A 21350-nucleotide genomic window follows, 5' to 3' on the forward strand; every position below is an offset into this window, starting at 1 on the left:
CAGGGAACCTCGCCCACCCACTCCTGTAACAGACCCCAAACTTCTGCCTGAGTTACTGGAGTCCTCAAATCGTGGTTTAAAGACTTCAAGTCTCAGAGAACTCACCATTTGAAAACAACAACGAGGAGTCCTTGTGACACCTTAGAGACTAACACATTTATTTGGGCATAAGCTTTTGTGGGCTAGAACACACTTCATCAGATGCATGGAGTGGAAAATACAGGAGCAGGTATAAATACATGAAAAGATGGGAGTTGCCTTACCAAGTGTGAGGTCAGTCTAATGAGACAATTCAATTAACAGCAGAATACCAAGGGAGGAAAAATCACTTTTGTAGTGGTAATGAGAGGAGCCCATTTCAAACAGTTGACAAGAAGGTGTGAGTAACTGTAGGGGGAAATTAGGTTTAAGTTTTGTAATGACCCAACCACTCCCAGTCTTTATTCAGGCCTAATTTGATGGTGTCCAGTTTGCAGATTAATTCCAGTTCTGCAGTTCTCCCCTCTGCCATGTACATTGGCCAAACCGGACAGTCTCTATGCAAAAGAATAAATGGACACAAATCTGACATCAGGAATTACAACGTTAAAAAACCAGTAGGAGAATCTCGCTGGTCACTCAATAACCGACCTATAAGTGGCCATTCGTCAACAAAAAAGCTTACTTCAAAAACAGACTCCAGTGTGAAACTGCATCTGATGAAGTGGGTTATAGCCCACAAAAGCTTATGCCCAAATAAATGTGTTAGTCTCTAAGGTGCCACAAGGACTCCTCGTTGCTGATACAGACTAACATGGCTACCACTCTGAAACCCGTCACCATTTAAACTAGTTTAAACCTGCAAGTGACCTGTGCCCCATGCTGCAGAGGAATCAAAACCTCCCCCCCGCCCCCTCTGCCAATCTGACCCGGGGAGAAATTCCTTCCTGACCCCAAATGTGGTGTGAACCAGGGTTGTCCCACTGAAGTCAATGGAGCTGTGCTAAGTGCATCCGCGGAGCATCCGGTCTTTTGTGTTTCTAATGGAGCAAGGGCCCATGCGATTCAGTTTTGTTCCTTGTGGGTATAGCACAATCAGAGCTTATGGGGCTCGGAATGCGTAACTGTAGTATGAACTTTTTTAGGTTTTCGGCCATGTCCTGCATAAATGACAGTTTATTTCCTGGTGAAATTTAGTGGTTGATTCTTCAGAATCAGAAATCTGCCTGCTTACCTGCCTCCCATCACTATGGAATCTGAGCATCTCGCAGACATTTTGTATTTGTCCCTACATCCCACTGTGGGGTGGAGAAGTGCTAGTGTCCCAGTGTTTAATACGGGGGACTGAGGCACACAGAAAGGCAGGGCCAGGTTTCCAAAAGAGCTCAGCACCCAACAGCTGCCATTTTCAGCACCTAACCAAGTGGCTAGATTTTCTGCATCTAGTGCAATGAGCTATTTTGACAATCTGGCCTGTAAGTGACTTGCCCATGGTCACATAGGAAGCTTGTGGCAGAGCCAGCAATTGAACCTGGACCTCTTCAGAGCCAGACCAGTGCCTTAACCCCAAGCCCATCTGTCCTCTGTAGATGCCCCCGGATCCAAATGCTCTCAATTCTTTGAGGGGATTCAAAGTCCAGACCTGGATCTATGTCCAGATTTTACAGCTGGCTCTTACCTGTGTGATAGGCGTGAACTGAAAATCATGGATCCAAGCATTCCTCCTGAATTTGGGGTAGGGGGAACAATCACAATCCAGACTGGAATTTTGTGGTTCATTCTCATCTCTCTAGAATTGGGAGAAGTCCCCCCTTTGCTCCCGCTGTGTTTGAACAATTAAAACATACAGTAGGTTGAATCTAGGGCTTGAAAGCTGAATTGTGAAGGATTTTTTATAAATTAGTCTGTGCCTTTGTTCCTTATTTTTCTTTCTTGCCTCTGTATAATAGAGAACAAAAGAAGGGTTTTTATTTCAACCTTCAAAATCTCCATGATGTCTATCCTGGTCTCCTGGCGCTTTGCTGGATCTAGTCTAGCAGGATTTGTACTTTGAACTCTGCCACCGCAGTTGAATGGGCGAGCTATTGAATGATTAACAAAGACTCTTTTATCCCAAATGTGAATCAGTTATTGTAGTTTAATAGGCGGTGGCAAAAATAACAGTCAAAGAGTTTTAAGCTGCCTAATTAAAAATCTCTTCCGTTCTCAATTTCCATAACATGCTATTGTCATTTCACTTTGTCTATACTATGGAAATTCCCGAAGGGCTTGTGTAGACGAGGGAAATTGGGACGATCCTCTTACGTAAACAAATGACACCACTGTGACTTACACTGGCAACTTCGTGCAGGCCTTGTCTTGCACTAGTGCAATGCATTTACACTGGGGACTTGTGCTAATGTAGCTGCTCAAATGCAATCCCCCTCACACGTACGCACCCACACTACCCCCGAACCCAGTATAGCCCAACATAAGGTCTTCACTAAACATCCGGGCCAGCCTTAGTGGTGAGCAACGAGGGTGGTTGCCATGGGCAGCAACTTCTGGGAGCGTCAAATCAACATCGGGGGGGGGGCACTACGTTGGCTTTGTTTTGGTTTGCTTTTTGCTTGGCCTTTCAGGGGGTATTGGGACTGTTTTCTGCCCTGCGTGACAAAACACCCCAGACTGGGTCTTGCTAATTATAGACTTTTCCCGGGCCGGTAATAACATGAATTTCTCATGTAAAAAAATGAGAAGAAAGAAAACCTTAACACAATAAAATAAAGCTTTTCCAAGTGTTCTTTATTCAATACAGAGAAACAGAAAAGTGCACAAGCTCACTTTATTGTGTTTTCCCTCTTGAAAGTCACCTTTACACACTCTAGGGTATCTCTCTTTAAAGACCATTCAAGTGCATGAGAAGGTGCTTTGAAAGGCGCAAGAGGCGCTGGTTGTAATTTGGAGGGATTAGACAGCAAGTGCCAACGGGAAAGCCAGCTGGAGGGCAGATTTTAATGGGGGTTTTGTGGTAATAAATAAGATTTAAAATAAAACAAACAGTCCGACCGTGGGAACCTGCAGCCCTGCCTTCTTAAAGCAGCGTTCTTGATTAAAATTGCATAACTTTGGAGACAGTGTGGAACGCGGCGTTGTCCAGCCACCGGAGCGTGGCCTTGAGAGGCAGGAGACTCATGAGTTCTAATCGCAGTCCTAATGCTGACCTGTTGTGTGTTGAAGGTAGGGTGACCCGACAGCAACTGTGAAAAAACGGGACGGGGGCGCGGGCGCCTATATAAGAAAAAGTCCCCCAAAAGGGGACTGTCCCTTTAAAAATGGGACATCTGGTCACCCTAGTTGAAGGGGATGTCAAAACATTCTAAAATCTCCAATCTCATGCTCTAGGACTTCACCTGCGGGGTCAGGAAGGCAATCCCTTCCCCCCACCAGTGTACTCGGTTTTTGTTGTTGCAGTTGTCTCCTTCCCCTGAGGCATCAGAGATGGTCATGGCTGGAGATAAAACAGCAAATGGGGTGGGCTGGTGCACTGAAGTGGCATAGAGAATTCTCTCTTGGGTGCTTGGTTGGCTGGTTCTGGCTCACATGCTCAGGGTCTAACTGATTACCGTATGTGGGGTCAGGCAGGAACTGGGGGTTTTCTTGCCGCCTTCTGCGGTGTGAGGGATCACTTGCCAGGATTATCTGGGCATATTTTACCTACTCTGTTCCCTGCCACTGCGGGGCCTTCAGACACTGGTGGTCTCTGTCTGGAGCACACAACCCTTTAGTCTCCAAAGGGCTGAAATACATTGGTCTAATTCTGATTGTGGGGCTTGGTAGGGGGGTGGCCGGATGGTGTTGGTGGCCTCTGAGGTGCAGGAGGTCTGACTAGAGAATCTCGTGGTCCCTCCTGGGTTTAAAGTTGATGACTCCATTTTGGGTATCTCCATTCTTGGGTGCCCGACGGAAGTTGCTATTGGGTTTGGATTTCAGAGGTGCTGAGCAGCTGCAGATCCCCTGGGCTTCAGCGAGCGTAGCAGGTGCTCCGTATTCCTAAAAATGCAGCTCAGGATGGACAACTAGACACCATGAGGATAAGCGTGGTGGTAAAATCATGACGGCCTAACCCTGCTGGCTGGCTTGTGTTATCGTGTTGCAGGGCTCTGTAACTTGATTAAAATGGCCCAAGGAGTCTAACCCTCTCATCCTTCTGCGTCTTGTTCCTCATCAGATGATAATGGAATCCCATCCGTTTTCCACCCCCTCTCCCAGCAGACCCTGCTTCCTGGCCAAGAGAAATATTGAACAGTGTTGCCTTTGGAGATCAGCAGTGTTGCTGGGTGATATGAAGTTACCCCAGTCCTTTGTAAGCTCACATGATGGAAAGGAATATTTCAGGGGGCTTTAAATGATGTAACTGGGGCACAAGAATGAAACTGGGAAGTAGACATTTGAGGTCGGTTCCAAAATATTTTCAGATTGCAACGGTGCCCTGTGCTGCACAGCAGTGTCCCAAGGGCAGTGATGGAAACCCAGTCGCTCCAGGAACTGAGCCTTGGACTGAGCATAGCACTGGAGAAGAGGCTGTGATGAACAGTGGGTTCTGTGCGAGGATGGTCTCTGGTAGAGCCGATGGAAACTCAGCATTTCTGTTTGGCAGGAAATGTCAACATTGTGACATTTCCCGCGAAATAGAAATTCCGAAAAATTTGGGTTTTGGGAAATGTTTGTTCTAAAAAATTGGAAATATTTTTTTTCCTTCCATTTTTATATTTTTATTATTTCTACCTTCTCTCGTGCCCGCAGCCGTGCATAATATACACGACTGCCAGAGACGTGCCGTATTGCGACGTAAACACAGTAGCTGAAATAGTCTGGTTTTCTTTACTTCATCTTCAAAACCATTCAGGGCAGCTTGGGCTGAAACGTCTTCTCTCCTATCTGCTCGTGGTGCCACGAAACCGTTTGTAGTTCACGACTGCTGCGTCACGCCGCAAAGAATCATCCCAGCTGGTACCCTGCATGTGGAATGCCTGGTGTGGAATCCAATGCTTGGGAAGGCCCAGCCTTCATGGGGGTGTGGAGGGGACCGAGGTCCTAGGCAAGTGGCGTTAACATCGGAGCCTTGCTAGAGAGACCCAGGCAGATGAAATTGGCCTGCATGATTAACAGTGAGCAAGGAAAGCAACTGCGCAAACAGAGGATGGGAACGGAGCACCCTGGCTGCAGGTCTAGCACCTGGAAGCTGTCAATAAATAAAGGCTAAAAATAAACTAATAAAGAAGATTTGCTAGCTTGTTCCTAGCTGAGTATTAAGTCACCGGGGCTGGCGAGGTGCAGCAGATGCTCCAACTTTCCTGGTTTTTAATTTTTTTTCCCCTCTACTTGCTAGGGAGAACGTGTCTTCTTAAAATGTCATTCGCTAGGATGCACTAAAAAGTCCCTCGTATTACAGGTCTGGATTGATTATGCTCATCTGTACTGTGGTAGTACGTGGTGGCCCCAGGCAGGGTCGGGGCCCCAGTGTGTAGGTGCTGCACACACCTGTGGTGAGAGAGAAGCCCTGCCCCAAGGAAAGCACAGTCTGACTAGTCAAGGCAGACAAGGATTATTGTGCCCACTTTATGGACAGGGCTTGTTCGCCCAAGCAGTCTGTGGAAGAACTGCAAATAGAAGTAAAATCTCTTGAGTCTCAGTTTGGTGCCTTAGCTACAAAAGTGTCCTATCTCACAACTTCTAACACTGTAGCCTCTTCAGTCTGGGATAATCGCCCTGCATTGTCAGATGCGAACCCAGGGCTATTGGCAGGCCTGGGGAGTAGCCTGGTTGTAATCTTATTTGAGACGCTCTCTCTGGTTAGGTGAACTTTGCAACAAGGCATCTTTTCCCTTTGACTGAGGTCCCATCTGTAACCTTTTCCCACCACTGTGAGGGCTAGAAACTTTTTAAAAATGAACGTTGAGATGTTCACTTGATCACATGCCTCCAGGGGCTGGGACTTTAAGAGAAACACCCCAAATGGTGTACTGCCAGAGCACACTGGGTGTAAAACTATTATAATTTATTTGTCCTGCTGTAACACCTCAGCACCCTAGTCTTGGACCAGGCCCCATGGCACTAGGCGTGGTACAAACACAGAACAAAAAGACAGTCCCTACCCCAGAGAGCTTGCAGTCTAAATAAAAGATGAGAGAGAACAGGTATCTACAGACAGACAAGGAACTCACGAAAGCTCATGCTCAAATAAATTGGTTAGTCTCTAAGGTGCCACAAGTACTCCTTTTCTTTTTGCGAATACAGACTAACACGGCTGTTCCTCTGATACAAGGAAACAGTGAGACAAAATCGCAAGGGTAGCATTTTACAGCCCCTTTGCACTGGTATAAATGATTGCCCAAACTTAGATTGGAAGCTCTTTGAGGCAGGGACGTTTTGTTTTGTGTTTGTACAGCGCCTGGCGTGATGGGAGCCTGGGCAAGGCAATTGATGGGGAATCAGGCCTGTTTTTAATCTCGCTGTCTTGTTTCTCTGCATCTATTCTCCCTTATATGTTGTTGCGACATTTTCTAATAAAAGAATTCCACGAGGATTGTGTGTTGCTTCTAATACGAGACTGTTCGTGCACCCCATTATACAAAGGCTAGGGGACAGATCCCTTCCCCAAATCCCACAGGACAACCATGTGGCATACGGCATGTTTTGCAGAGGCATAAGTGGTGGCCCTTGTCCAGTATAGCTATGCACAGCTGCTACTGTTCTCGCTGTTTCGAATCTGCATTAATGCACTTGCCTTACAGCAACCAGATATCTTCTCTCCCCCCCCAGCCCCCATAGCAATTAGGGATCTCCACCCGTCAATTCAGAGAGGGAGAACTAGCTCACTAATTGCCCTCCGTAATGCCCTCGCTTGCAGGAGCCAGATGGTAAAATAACTGGCTGTAGGAGAAATCAGCCTATTATCGAGCATATGTTGGCTGTCAAAGCGGTAACCGCCTTCCCCATCTCTGATAGCCTCCTGAAATCCAGTGGGCTGATCCCGTCTTTTATTCTAGGCCTTGATAATGTATTTATGTATGTATTTATTGCTCCAATTATTTTGATCTCCAATGAACAGAACTGTTCGTTTTTGTTGGAAGGGTGAAGCGTCAAAATGCAGGGAATTATAAAACCAGCGAGGAAGTTTGTTTGCTGATATAAACTTTGTCTCCCAAGTGTTTCTTCCTGTGGCCTTTTCTGGGACCCTCTCCCCCCTTCTCCTGCTGCCACCCACACAGGTTATTTGGGTTGTGATCCGCCAGCAGAGGGTCCATTGCACTAAGTCCTACTCGAGCCCTCTTTTGAGCTTGGAGCTGGGCACAGCGATGGGTTTCCCCCCGGGAACGTGGACATGGTGCTCTGTCATTAGCTGGGGGAAAGATGATGCTTGGTGGGCTTGGGGTACATTTTGGTGGTTCGTTGCTGTACTTGGCATTGGAACAGGTGGAGGCCTCCTGGTGCTTGCGTCTTTTTGTGTCATGTTAGGAGGTCTTCTTCAGTCTCATTTGGAAAGACTTGCACATTGAATGTAGGGAATCAGCTACCTGAATCTGAGAGGACAGAGCATTGCACACAGTGTATGGCAATGGGCTTGCTAGGGGTATCTTCACCATTGCCCCCTACTGGTTGGAACCAGAACTGCTCAACTGAGTGTCATAGCCTCTATACTGCCGCCAGTGAGAGTTCTCCTTTAGCTCAGATGGGACGAGCCTAGACTTTGGAGCAGTTTGATCCAGGAAGGTCTGCGCATTCGTGGATTTACCATAGTCCAGTGAGCCTGCATTTACAAGCATAAAATTCAGTCATCCATTGGGAGCGAGGACCTTCTTCATTGATTTATTTAAAGGGGTGAGCCTCTGCGAAGAGCATGCAGGGGAATGGTGTGTTTATAATACAGATAGCAAATGATAACGTAAAGCAGATAAAAATATCCAGAAGAGGAGTGAAAATACACTCCTTGGCTGGGAAGTTATTCCAACTCTAGGGCTAGGGAGTGGAGTTTAGAGAGAGAAAATATCCCTGGCTTCTCCTTCCCAATAAATCACTGTTAATGTTTGTGCAGAAAACAGGGCCTTTGCAAAAGCGCAACTGAGAGAGCATCTGTTTGCAGGATTAGTTTTCAAGAGCGTCACAAACTGGGTCGAAGTTATTGAGCTTTCAGCCTTGCCGGAAAGAAACAAAGGGATTTTTTTTTTACTCCGGTAAAGGAGAATCCGGATTTATTTTGAATCTAGGATATGTCAGATGTGTTTATTTTTGTGCTTTTTGGTTATTTACAGTAATAATAAAATATGCATTTATTTATGTAGCCTCAGGGTGCTTTACAGGCTGGCTCAATATAAAAATATCCATCCACGGGGTCCTGTTACCAACACCCTGTTGCCTGCATCTGACATGCAGAGGGGTGGCAAAAGTTGCTGAGAATGACAAGAAAAAGTGAACCCAACTATTTAGACCCCAGGAAAGCTTGCACGGAAATCTGGGGCAGCCGCTCTTTTATTCCAAGTGGTTTGAGACACTTCAGCTGTCCCCCTTCTTCTGCCATGAGTTCCTTCCACACACAAGCAACCCTCTGTCTTGGACATCAAAGCCAGTTTTTCATCTGCTCAGATAGCTAACCCCTGGACCATGCTTCCTGTCGTGGCCTTGTGATTGGTAGTGCGGTGAAAGGTCCCTTTCTCGAAGGCTGAGGGGATTGAATCTACAGCTGTCAGCTCCTCCGCACCCCTGGGTTGACTCCTTGTGTTGTTTGTCTCCAAATGTTCCACTGGGTTTGCGAGCCGTGGTCTTCCGCAGTTCACCCTGGGTCTTTCACCGGATGATGTGTGTCTGCCTCTGTTTGTGATCAGCGTTCCTGCTCTCCTTCCCTGGCCAGTGACGCAGGCAGGCAGGCAGGCGTGGGGCTCCTCTGATTTTCCCCTGGTTGGTTTCAACACTGGAAGAGTCTGGACCCGCTCCAAAGCCTGTTGAAGTCAGTCAAAGTCTTCCCATTGCCATCAAAGGCCTTTGGATAGGGCCCTGTCTAAGCTGAGCTGATTGTGTAGTTCTGGACGCTCGCCTCACGCCACATAAAATGCAAGTTTGGTCTGGGAATGAGCAAACTAACCCACGTTGCTGATTGGGCTCATCTAGACCTTTTCGATACCAGGGACCAGCTTGCTGCCTTCCTAGACTGTGCCCGGAAGATCTCGGGGACCGGCGCCAGTCCACAGATGGGTCGTTGAGAAACACTTGTGATCTGTTCGTATGCAGCATGCTGGTGTATCAATCTACCCTGCAGTGACCTGCCGTGTGCGAACTGGCTGTGTGCGCTCTGCTGCCACGTACTAAAGGTTCCCTAAAGTGCCGTGATCTGCCTGCTTTGAAAAGGGACTAGATCAGTGAGCACTAGGGTGCATGTATTTACGGGGAACAGATGTCCCAATTTTATGGGGACAGTCCTGATATTTGGGGCTTTTTCTTATATAGGCTCCTATTTCCCCCCCCCCCCCCCCCCGTCCTGATTTTTCACACTTGCTGTTTGGTCACCCTACTTGTATTGCATGGCAACAGGGTCCCCATGGACAACTGGTGCTTGGCATGCTAGTGCGGGGTAGATGAACCCCCCCAGCTTGCTGCATGCTAGCCGTTCATCTAGACAAGCCCAGCAGCATTGGAACCCCTGCCCTGTCTGCCCAAGGTTTGCACTGCTTTAGTTAAGCTGAATTAATTAAGGGCAAGTCTGCACTTAAAACGCTGCACCGCGCACCGCTGTAGCCCTTTCATGAAGACACTCGAAGCTGACGGGAGACCTCCCCGAGAGACGGTTGCTATGTCAGTGGGAAAAGCTCTCCTGCCGACATAGCGCTGTTACACCGTGTGTGTGTGTGTGTGTGTTAGGTCAGTATAACTACGTTGCTCAGAGGTGTGGATTTTTCACACCTCTGAGTGAGGTAGTTATATACCAATATAGGTCTGTAATGTAGACAAAACCTAAACTGGTTCCATTAAATTGGTTCAAACTCTTTTGTTGATGCTCTTATTTCGGTTTAAGAGTGGCTTATATTTTGGGTATCTCCAAGAGCAACTTGCACCAGTTTAATTTAAATCATTTTAAAAAACAATTTAGTTAGGGCAGGTCTACACTACGGCAGGGATTGACGCTCTGAGATCGATCCACTGTGGTTGATTTGGCGGGTCTAGTAAAGACCCGCCAAATCGACTGCAGATCACTCTCCAGTCGACCCCTGTACTCTACCCCCAACGAGAAGAGTAAGATAAGTCGACGGGAGACTTTCTCCCGTCAACCCCCCCCGCGGTGTAGACCCCGCGGTAAGTCGACCTAAGGTACATCAACTCCAGCTACATTATTCATGTAGCTGGAGTTGTGTAGCGTAGGTCGACTTACCGCGGTAGTGTAGACATAGCCTTAAACTGGCGCACAAACCTGTGTGGGTGCTCTTATTTCAGCTTCAGGACTTGTCTACACTTGAAAATTTATGTGGATTAAGGTAGGGTGTGAATTTAAAGCACAATAGCTGTTCCTGATTAACTCAATGCGTGGGCTCTTGTATTCCACTAATAAGAGCATTGTTCCTGCTAGTTTAACCCACTTTGAAGTTAAAGTGAAACTGAAGAGACACAAGGCACACTTGTGGAATAAGTGTGTCAACACATTGAGCTAATCTGGAACGCTTAGTCAGGAACACCTCTATATATTCTTAGTCAGGAACACCTCTATATGCCCTAAGAGTTGCTTATTTTGGTTTTAATTTCTAATTGACCTTGAACTAATCTGAAATAAACTTGAGTCACACTGAAATAGGACAGGTTTCAGAGTAGCAGCCGTGAATAAGAGTGTCCACACAGCCTTTTGTGCTGGTTTCACTAAACTGGTTTCAGATCATACCCTATGTTGCACCAATGCAACTCTGCATGGTCATGAGCCCTGTGATTGAAATGGTGGCCCTAAACATTTTGGGCCTGGTTCTCCCCAGCTTTGTACCTTGTGTCATCATCTAGACCTGGGCACCATAGGTGTGGAATGCTCCCGATGGTGGTAGTGAACGGAGAATCTTGATTTGGGAGCAATATTTGTGCCTACTTTCCACGTACCCCTGTATGTGGGATGATGACACAAGATCGCAGGAAGTTGAGAATCAAGCCTTTGGGTTCTGTAGGGAAGTTCTGTGGTCTGTGGATTGAATTGGAGAATCCACAGACCTGGATTCTAATCCTAAATCACACCTGCTGTGTGACCAGTTTGGGCCTCTCTTTCCCCTCCAAGTCTTTGTCTATTTTGACTGTAACCTGTCTTTCATTGTAAAAAGAAAAGGAGTACTTGTGGCACCTTAGAGACTAACCAATTTATTTGAGCATAAGCTTTCGTGAGCTACAGCTCACTTCATCGGATGCATACTGTGGAAACTGTTTCCACAGTATGCATCTGATGAAGTGAGCTGTAGATCACGAAAGCTTATGCTCAGATAAATTGGTTAGTCTCTAAGGTGCCACAAGTACTCCTTTTCTTTTTGCGAATACAGACTTACACGGCTGTTACTCTGAAACCTGTCTTTCATTGTGTTTTGTACAGCACCTTGTGCACAATGGGGCCCTGATCCTGATTAAGATATTTATGTGCTACTGTTATAAACTCTTTTTTTATTCTTAATCGTCTGAATGCCCCGTCTCTGCACCTCCACTGCCTTCAGTCTGCTTTCTGAGAGCTGCTGTACTTTTCCCAATCTCTTGCCGCCTGCTCCAGATGCGATGAATGAGCCAGGCTGCTCTTGGTGCTTTGCCCATTGTTTGGTAACGTTAATTTCTTCACCACCTGTTCTGGCGCAACCCTTGTAATTCCTTCCGGGTTTCTCATTTCCTCCCCTTGGAAAATGTATTTCTTTCTCGCTGGCATCCTTGCTCCCTGCCCTCCTCCTGGCAAACACGGCACCTTCAGCTTTCTGCAGCGACAATTCCTTTTGCAATTAAACTGCTTTCGCTGACTCACTTGTGGGTCCTGCATCTGCCTCCAGCCACTCCTTGCTCCTTCAGAGTTTGAAAACCTCTTTCTTTCCACTCAGGGAGAAATTGACTTCTGTGCAGTGGGCCAGCCCAAGATCAGTGAGTGCATCACTTAGGTCCTGCTTATGGTAGTATTCACCTTCAGTTTGTGCATGAATCTGGCTGGGCAGTTACATACTATACCTCTTATCCAGCAATTCTTTATATTAACATGCAGTGATTTCCCTATGTAATCTCCAGAGGAGGCTGGGATTGTCTGTCTTCCTTCTGCATCTTCCTTTCATTCTCTCCTTCTCCGGAGATGGATTTTGTTGTATTCATTTCCATGGAATAAAGCGGTCCAAGGAGTCTAAGGGCTTGGCTACACTTGCAAGTTAGAGCACATTAAAGCAGAAACTGTCCAACATTAAACAAGTTTTAAACAAGTTTCAGAGTTCGGTATACAGAGACCTTAGCCTGTTTGGTACCATGACAAACACCTCATTAAACATCTTTTTAACCTGTTGTCGCAGATACGGAAAAGAGAGAAAAACAGTTAAAGCATATGAAATGTAAAGTAATAAGTAAAGCTTTTCTTTTAGTTGTATTCCCTGTTCCCTTCCCTGGGCTGTAGGGAGTTTCTCGAAGAAATAACTCCTTGTTTGACAGCTTTTTAGATGGTACGAAATATGGGAATAACTCTCCCTCTGGGGAGAGGAGACGTTAGTTGAGATGGGCTGGAGCTGTGTTTGTTTTGTCTTCTTAGGAAACAGGATCAGTCTTTAACAACAAGAGCCAAATGCACACGAGGGGCAAGAAAAGAGCAGTGGAGATAGAAAATGCAGCTTCTGTCTCTGGGGTGGACTCTCACTTCTAACCTCACCTCTGGAAAAACGCAGGCCCAGCACATGGTCTTATCCCTCCCTCTGAGAGCTGGTGAACTTGTACCAGCATCAGGCCGCTGAGCCATTGGTTTCTGCTGCCTTTCTGGCCACAATGTTGAAAATACACAGTTTTGGTCTGCTAAGCCAGAGGGCAAAAGGAGAGAGATGAGATAAGGTGGGGAAGGAAAAAGACACAGAAATGGAGGGTGTGTGTGTGACAAAGTCTTACGTCCCAGGGGGTGTTTGAGATTCACCCAGAGCCAGTTGAGATGGGGGGGTGTCACTTGGGTCCCTCTCTTGGCCTGGTTAGTCAGGACATCTCTTTGAATCAGCGTGATGAAGGCCCAGCAATGTCCCGGTGGGTCCCAGGAGATGGGGGTGTTAATTCTACCCCAAAGTCTTTTCTTTTTAAGAACCCCAAAAGAGAGTGGTGTGTGGAATAACCCATCCCCTCATTTTGCCCACAATTAAGCCTAATTTCCAACAAACCAATTTGGGTTCACTGGTTTTTGGTCCCACACTTCTCTTGTTTACCAGGCAAGATCTGAACACAGCCCTTGAGTTACATCACGAGGCCTCTCTGAGTGGACCCATCCAGCCTGTCTCTCTTTTGCACCTTTTCCCACCAGGGTTCATTGTTAGAGGTTATTGGGACCCTTTACAAACTTTTATCCTCTCTCCTGCAGTTGGGCTCACAAGTGGGGTGCATTTGTAGGCCCAATTACTGCAACAGCTTGAACTTCCAATCCCTGATCTGAGTGTTGGGAGAGTTTGGGTCCAGGAGGTCTGCAGCTTTGAACCCATCTCTGATGTTTACAGTCTCTTGGCTTGGTTCTGTCAACGTTGGCTACCTTCTCTAGGCTACCCAGTGCTTTGAATCTCCCTGACAGCTGGGGGGATTGATTTAGCAGAAGCAATGCACATTTGGCAAGGGCTTTCCTCAAAGGGTCCTGCGGCTAGCTCCGCAGAGGCTGTCAGTCAGTTTGCACCAGTTGAGGATCTGGCCCCGTATTTATAACCGTAATGCTGTGCAGGTTAATACGCGCAGAAAAGAGTAACAGAAACACTCCTGGCCTGAGTGTCACTTCACCCCACGCCACTCCTATGACCCTGGCCTTCCCAAAGGTATCCTCTCCCCTCTATCTAAGAAGCAGTCATTATTCATACAACCTATAAGAAGGAAGCTTAACCCCTTGGTCACCGGGGACCAGGTAATGCCCCTCCCCCATGAGGTACCATTTCTTTAATACTCATGTATTGTATACTTCTCTGACCATCCTCCATCAGCGGTGCATATTGCTGGATGGAACATACAACACTTTCTTCTGAAAGGTGATGTCTCCTACCAACCAATCCAAGAGGCAAACTGATATTTAAGGTCACTGCTTCCTGTCCTGTCTAAATTCCTGCCAGCCGAATCCCATCCCCACCCCGAATGTAAACACTTTTCTTTCTATCTTAGGTTGTAGCCCCCTTGCTGAAGCACTCATCCTTTTTAATGCATTTATCCTCACAACTCCTCTGTCATCTCCACTTACCGATAGTGAGCTGAGGCCCAGAGAGACTGGGTGACTTGCCCAAGGTCATACAGTAAGTCTGTAGCAAGGAAGCTCTTTGGCATTCTAGGCTAGAGCTGGAACCACTGCACCACCCTTCCTCTTCCACTCTTGTGACCTTTCAGCTGGTCTCTCCTTCTTCTCTGGTTTTTCTGACAGGAAGTGGCCAACCCTGAGCCTCGGGTTTCAGGCAAGGACATGCCATTGGTTAAACAATGACGCTTAGCACCTACCCACCTCTTTACATGTTTACTGGTCAGGCAGCAAGGCCAAAATGTGGCCTTTGATTTGGGGCATCTCATTGTTTGGAAGCCCAACTTAACATGCCAGGAGTCCTATTCTCAAAGGTGCTGGACTCCCACCACCCATGGGAACTGCAGGTGCTCAGCGGGTGCATCAGGCTCAAGGTGTCTCAAACTCAGCAGCTGAAAAATGAGGCATCCAAAACCAGTGACCATTTTTCATCTCACTCTAAGATAGGGAAATATTATTATTCCCAATTTGCTGATGAGGAAAGCCAGGCAGAGAGGTGGGAGTGACTAGCCTAAGACTTCACCCACTCTGTGCTCATTCCTCTAGACAGCTCTGTAAATGCATGTAATGGCTAGTAGCATATACCTTCTCGATGCCCCTGATCTCTTTGCTTTTGGACCCTTAACTGTGCATTAAGATGTTTGAATTGATTTATCCAAGGTGATCCCTAGATATCTTTTTCAGAGACATTGGCTTTATCTTCCTGTGCCTGAATTTTGCAATCCAAAGATGCGAATGATAATAATTGTTCATTGGTGTTCTTAGTAGCACTTAAGAGTACCGGGGCCCCATTGTGCTGGAAACTATAGAAACACAAGTGAAGAGACGGTCCTTGCCCTGGAGAGTCATAATCCTTACCCACCTCACAGGGGAGAGGTTGTGAGACTTAATTAATGTCTATCAAATGCTAGGAGATGCCATAGAAGTGCTAAGGATTATTAATAGTAATGGTGGTGATGATGTACCAAGGAAGTCCAGGAAATGGATTTGTCGAGCCACATGCAACAAGCCAGGATTGTCTAGCCAGGTCAAGGAAATTGGCTTGAATGGTGTGTTACTCTATACCAGTGGTTCTCAAACTTTTGTACTGGTAACCCCTTTCACATAGCAAGCCTCTGAGTGCGACCTCCCTTATAAATTAAAAACACTTTTTAATATATTTAAAACCATTATAAATGCTGGATGCAAAGCGGGGTTTGGGATGGAGGCTGACAGCTCGCGACCCCCCATGTAATAACCTTGTGACCCCCTGAGGGGTCCCGACCCCCAGTTTGAGAAACCCTGCTATATACCACATGTGTCTGGTATTCCTGTCCTAGAATCATAGATCTATGAACAGGGGACAGATCTCCTGACGCCCAGCCCAGTACCCTATCCACCAGACCAGAGGTTCTCAAACTGGGGGGCAGATCCCTTTTGGGTGTGGGGGGGGGGGCGGACAGAATAACAGAATATATTCTAGTGGGGCGTGAAGAGCTGTAAGGAAAAAAAAAAAACGTAGTGAGCACATTTTACCCCCGGCAATGAATAACTAGCAGAACGGATTCCTCCATATCTGGTCCTCAGATGGCGCTGTGCTTTTTGACGGATTTCTGTGACGCTTGCATAGCATTATACAAAGTCGTTGCCCTCTCTACGCTAAGCCATTTGCTACAACGCAGTGTGCACGCTTCACTGTCAGTGCGGACCACAATGGCAGTTTTGCGTTTGCTCTTATTACAATGGTTTGTTTGATTAAAAAACCACCCCAACAATTGAAGTGAAAAACAAAGAAGCTGAAACTGATTCAAGTGAACCAGCGCTGCTGCACAGATCGGTAAATGTACTTGTGTGGCGGGGACGGGGAGGGAGGGGGGATGTAAACTACTCCAGATACAAAGAAGGGGGGCGCGATCAGATACATTTGAGAACCACCGCACTAGACCGTATTGCCTCTCTGCGGGCACTGATTGCTGCTGGGAAGTCCTGTCCTGGGCAGATACCTGATTGTCCTGTTATTAACATTGTCAATATTTGTATCCCTTGTTTACTGAGTCATATACATCAGCGATTCTCAACCAGGGGTCCGGGGGGCCACGAGCAGGTTTCAGGGGGTTCACAAGAATAAACCAGAGAGCAGGGCCAGCATTAGACTCACTGGGGCCCAGGGCAGAAAGCCAAATCCCGAGCCCCACTGCTTGGGACTGAAGCTGAATCCTGAGCCTTTCCTCCCTGGGTGGAAGCCGAAGCCTGGGCAATTCAGCTTCATGGGGCCCCCTGTGCCATGAGGCCCTGGGCAATTGCTCTGCTTGTTACCCCTTCACACCATCCCTGGCTTTTAATCTACTGAAAAACAGGTGTTGTGGCATGGGGAGGGGCATGGAAGTTTTATAGCACCTTAGGGGGGCTTCAGAAGGACAGAGGTTGAGAACCCCTGATATAAATGATCTGCTGGGAGGGAAAGGGTTAACTCGCACTGAGTCATGCAAGGGATCTAGTTGGAGAGATCTAGTAGATTTATCTGGTAGATTTCTCCTCTATGGTAATTGTGTTAGATCTCCTGCAAGCCTCTCTCTGCATACAGGCGTGCGCACACACACACACACACACACACACACACACACAGAGTTGTCATGGCTACCAAAACAGCCCCCCCCCCCCCCCGCTCCAGCTCCAGCCATGTTCTATCAGGCTGGTGTCATTGGCTCAAGCGGGTGAGCAGCGTGCAAACAGTTTGTGCAGCCGTGCACGGCAGCATAGCAAAACCCTCTGGCGCTCGGGCATTCTTCCCAGCGGCTCTGCGGCCTGCCTTCCAGACAGCTCAGGGTGCCTCAGCACCAGTAAAAGTTGGAGGCCAGCGGGAAGTTGGGGTTACAGCAGGACCTTCCGTTGCTTGGGTGGAGCCCTGCCTCAACACATGGTGCGGAGACTTGTGGCTGAACAGACCTGGTGAGGCTGCATAAAACTTGTTTTGAACTAGCAGGGGAGCTGTAGGGACACATTGGACTAGATGGACAGTCGCACCTATAATGATTAATGGGAAAACAAACCCTGTGTGAGCTGCCAGCGCCCTGTGTATCCTCAGTTCCACGGTTCCCCGGGTACAGTCAGTGTGATCTGCCGGCGCCCTGTGTATCCTCAGTTCCACGGTTCCCCGGGTACAGTCAGTGTGATCTGCCGGCGCCCTGTGTATCCTCAGTTCCACGGTTCCCCGGGTACAGTCAGTGTGATCTGCCGGCGCCCTGTGTATCCTCAGTTCCACGGTTCCCCGGGTACAGTCAGTGTGATCTGCCGGCGCCCTGTGTATCCTCAGTTCCACGGTTCCCCGGGTACAGTCAGTGTGATCTGCCGACGCCCTGTGTATCCTCAGTTCCACGGTTCCCCGGGTACAGTCAGTGTGATCTGCCGGCGCCCTGTGTATCAACAGTTCCACTGTTTCCGGGGTACATTTGCTTGCTTTAGTCTTTCAAACAGCAATGAAGAGAGAAAAGAATTTAAAAAACAGGAAAATGTGACTGTAAAACTGAACACTGGCTGCGGGTGGGGGGGTCTGTGAAGCAGGATGTGTTACCCGAAACTCCTGTCGGACTTTTCTTGACACTGACTATATTTCAAGTTGTCAGTGTCCACTTAATTTAACGTTTTAAAGTACTAGTCTTAACGAAGGGCCTGATTTAGAGTCTACTGAAGTCAATGGAATGGCTTCCATGGGCGATGGTGGGTGAATACAGGTCACTGGGAGAGAGCTCGGTGTGTGTTGCTGTGAGTGCCATCAGTGCGCAGCTCGGCTTCCCTGTCCTCACTGCTTTCCTCTCCTGAGATAACCCTGTTCCATGAGGGAGAGCGTAGGGTAGTGGTCAGAGCAAGCGGCTGGGACTCTGGGGACTGGGGTTTAAATTCTGTTCCTATCACAGCCAGCTGTTTGATTTCAATCAGGGCTTAATTTGTAATGAAAGGAGGGCCGGGGCTCAAGCAATTTTCTTTTTACTTTCATAACTGATGCAGCAAGCCCAGAGGTGCCGGGGCCCTGAACTGCCGGGGCCCAGAGGTGCCAGGCCCGGAGGTGCCGGGGCTCAGCCTGGCAAGCCCTGGCACAAATTAAGCCCTGGTTTTAATCTCTGGGACCATGCTTCCTCTCCTCTGCAAAGCTGCCCCCAGCGATGCCCAGGCCTGCTGAGGGACAGGTGCCATGTCACAGAGGGCATGAAGTGTCGCTCCGGTGCTGGGGTCTCCTGCTCTGGTTTGACACCTTTCGCCAGCACTGAATAGAAACCAAAAGATTATAATTTCTTTGAAGAGAGAAAAAATGTGCATGAATCTGGTCCCATGAGGGTTAAGATCAGTGGGGTTTGAGGGCTCAGCACCATGGAGGATAAGCATCCCTGACCGTTCACTCATTCCCTGCCCCGCAGCCCTCCCGCTGTCCCAGCGGTGGTCCCTTTCATGGTGGTGAGCTCCTTCCTCTCCCTGCCCTTCCTGTCCACACGTCCTCCGACCGCTCTGCAGCCGTGTCATTCCCTGCTTGCAATCCTCTTCCTGGCGCTTGGAGCCTGCAGCCTTTCTTCCTAGGCTCCCGAGTCCTGGCCTGTTCCATCCTAGCCCTGAGCATCTCCCCCAGCCCTGCCAGTGCACCTTCCCCATAGCTTTCTAACCAAGCTGCTGCTGGAGGGTGGGGTGGCCTCCCTGGCTGAGCAGTGCCAGGCCCGACCCCCAGCGCGTTCTAGGCCCGACCCCCAGCGCATTCTTGGCACCACACACAGATCTGCGCTCTTCAAAGGAGACTTTCTGGCCGGGACAGATCTGGGTTAAAAGGGAACTTGGGTGGACAGCGCTCTCCAAGAGGAAATGAGCCAGTTGACTCTTGCCTGGCTAATCCCAGGCAGGGCTGCGCTCCTTCCGTGTCTGTTGTAAAGGACACACCTGATGCAGCTGGCTGGTGCCCTTTCGACTCTGCCAGCCTCCGGATGCCAGCGGGTTAGACAGGTGTTCCCTCCTCCGGTGGGAAATGAGACTTCCTAATAGATAATTCCTCCCCCAGCTTAGTTCAGAAGTGGATCTAAGCTGCTTGCATTGGCCTCTCTCCCTTGTCTGTTTGCCTGGGGAAGCCTGGGGAAGTCTCACCCTTGATCTGCGGTGGGCCCCATCTCTGTCAGGGTACGTCAACACTGCAATTGCAAACCCGTGGATGGCTCATGCCAGCTGACTCAGGCTCGGGGGTGGGGCTCCGGCGAAGGGGCTGTTGAATTGCAGGGTAGACGTTCGGGCTCAGGCTGGACCCTGCGAGCTGGGAGGGTCGCAGGGCTGGGGCTGCAGCCCCAGTGCACGCCGCAAATAAACAACCCCACAGCCCATGCCCCACAAGCCCAGCAGCTGGCACTGGCCAGCTGCAAGTTTTTAATTGCAATGTAGACATACCCTAAGAGGCCAAGCCAGCCCCCCTGCATCCAAGCTCCCTCCAAATTTGGGGGACGTTTGGATCCGCCCCAAACTTAGTGGCTTGGGGCCTGCTCTGCTTTCAAACCTCTGGCTTGTTTGCTGCCCGGCTCTACCCCTCGCCTGCCCTTTGGAACTGAGGTCCTGGGGATTGGCCAGAGTCCACCCACTGTGCAAACAGGCACGGCTGCTGTTTGATCCGGTCGCACTCAGCCCTGCGGCAGACCGGGATTAGCTGCACCTGGGCAAACGGCGGCTGCTAGCGTTGGGGAATGAAACCCCCAGGGCAAAAGACACCCGAGACAGAAATACAGCTGTGTGTTTTGCTCCGGTTTGCGGGGGTGTCAGCTTGAGGTGTCTGATAGCCTGCAGGTTAGGGAGCATGTTTCCTGTGGCAGCCAGGAACTGCTGAATGGCTGCACCCATGGCAAGTCCAGACAGAACTGGAAAAAAAGCCAGTGAGTTATAGCTGGGCATTTCTCCCTAACAGGGAAGGAAAATGTTGGGCATTCTGCCAGTGCCTGTCTTTGCATTTAATCAGCTCTAAGTGCGGGCACAGGACGCTTCTCTGTCTGGGCTCTCCTTCCCCACTGGATACCAGCGACATTGTTGCCAGCAGGTTTCGCTACATCCCGGAGCGGCTGGCGTTCTAACCCTTCTTGCTGCTTTGGGCTCCTACTCCGCCTCCCCCCAGGAAATACTGCCTCGTCTGAAACCGCAAAGTGCCTGCAAGGCAGCGTTGTCCAGTGGGTAAAGGAGGGAATTGGTGGGGGGGGCCTGGGTTCTGTTCCAGGTTCTGCCACCACTAAGTCAGGGCAACCCCTGGGTCCTACCTTATACCTGGCCCTACCATTTACTAGTTGTGTGACCTGGAGCAAGTCACTCCTGGCTCGAGTTGTTCAGCACCTCTGAAAATTAGGAAGCTCATCTCCAGGGGCCTGTTTCCCCTTCTATCAGAGGTGTAACCCCTACCCACAGGGCGTGGTAAGCCATAATTAAATAGGAGCAGACTCCCGTGAGCTGTAAGGTGCTAGAGAAGGGCAGGGAGTTCTAATGCTTTATTCCCCACTCCCAGGAATAGACAGACACGTTGGGGTTTCTCTTCTGACTTGATTTCCTCTCTTTGTGTCCCCAGGAAAGCAGCCAGGAAGGTGCAGGGCAAGACGTCAGGATTCCTAGAGAAATGGCTTCCTCCAACCCGCCCCCAAACCCTGCAGTAGGTAATGTAAACCCAGCTCTTTTCCTTCAAGAATTTGTATGAATCATTAGAAAAAGAAACCGATCTAGCCCGGTGCCCTCGCTCTGTGAGCTCATGGGGCCAGGGCTGGCTTTGTGCTATGTATGTGTGCAGCGCCTGGCACAAGGGGCCCCGATCGGCACCTCTAGGGGCCTCTGCAATCCCAGCCATAAATAACAGCCACAGATGGGCATGCGGAGCGGCTCGTGCCGGGCAGCCTCGGTTTCTCTTCGGCATCGAGGCTTTTGTAATGCA

At 48.9% G+C, this 21350-nt stretch overlaps 1 protein-coding gene across 8 annotated transcripts in view; it reads left to right on the forward strand.

The window, feature by feature from the left end:
* ARHGEF10L (Rho guanine nucleotide exchange factor 10 like) overlaps positions 1-21350 on the forward strand; it is a 156019-nt gene that overhangs the window by 9854 nt on the left and 124815 nt on the right. For 5 of the 8 annotated variants that reach the window (XM_048824695.2, XM_048824693.2, XM_048824700.2 and 2 more), the window contains exon 2: positions 20994-21078. In XM_048824695.2, coding sequence (XP_048680652.2) covers positions 21042-21078 — 37 coding nt within the window. In that variant the 5' untranslated portion in view covers positions 20994-21041. Of the gene's footprint in view, positions 1-16106; positions 16263-17180; positions 17375-20123; positions 20317-20993; positions 21079-21350 lie in introns of those variants that run through there. The other 3 variants (XM_048824697.2, XM_048824698.2, XM_048824699.2) reach the window with 3 other exon arrangements.

Source organism: Caretta caretta, chromosome 18 (genome assembly GCF_965140235.1).
Source record: "Caretta caretta isolate rCarCar2 chromosome 18, rCarCar1.hap1, whole genome shotgun sequence".
Lineage (NCBI taxonomy): Eukaryota > Metazoa > Chordata > Testudines > Cheloniidae > Caretta > Caretta caretta.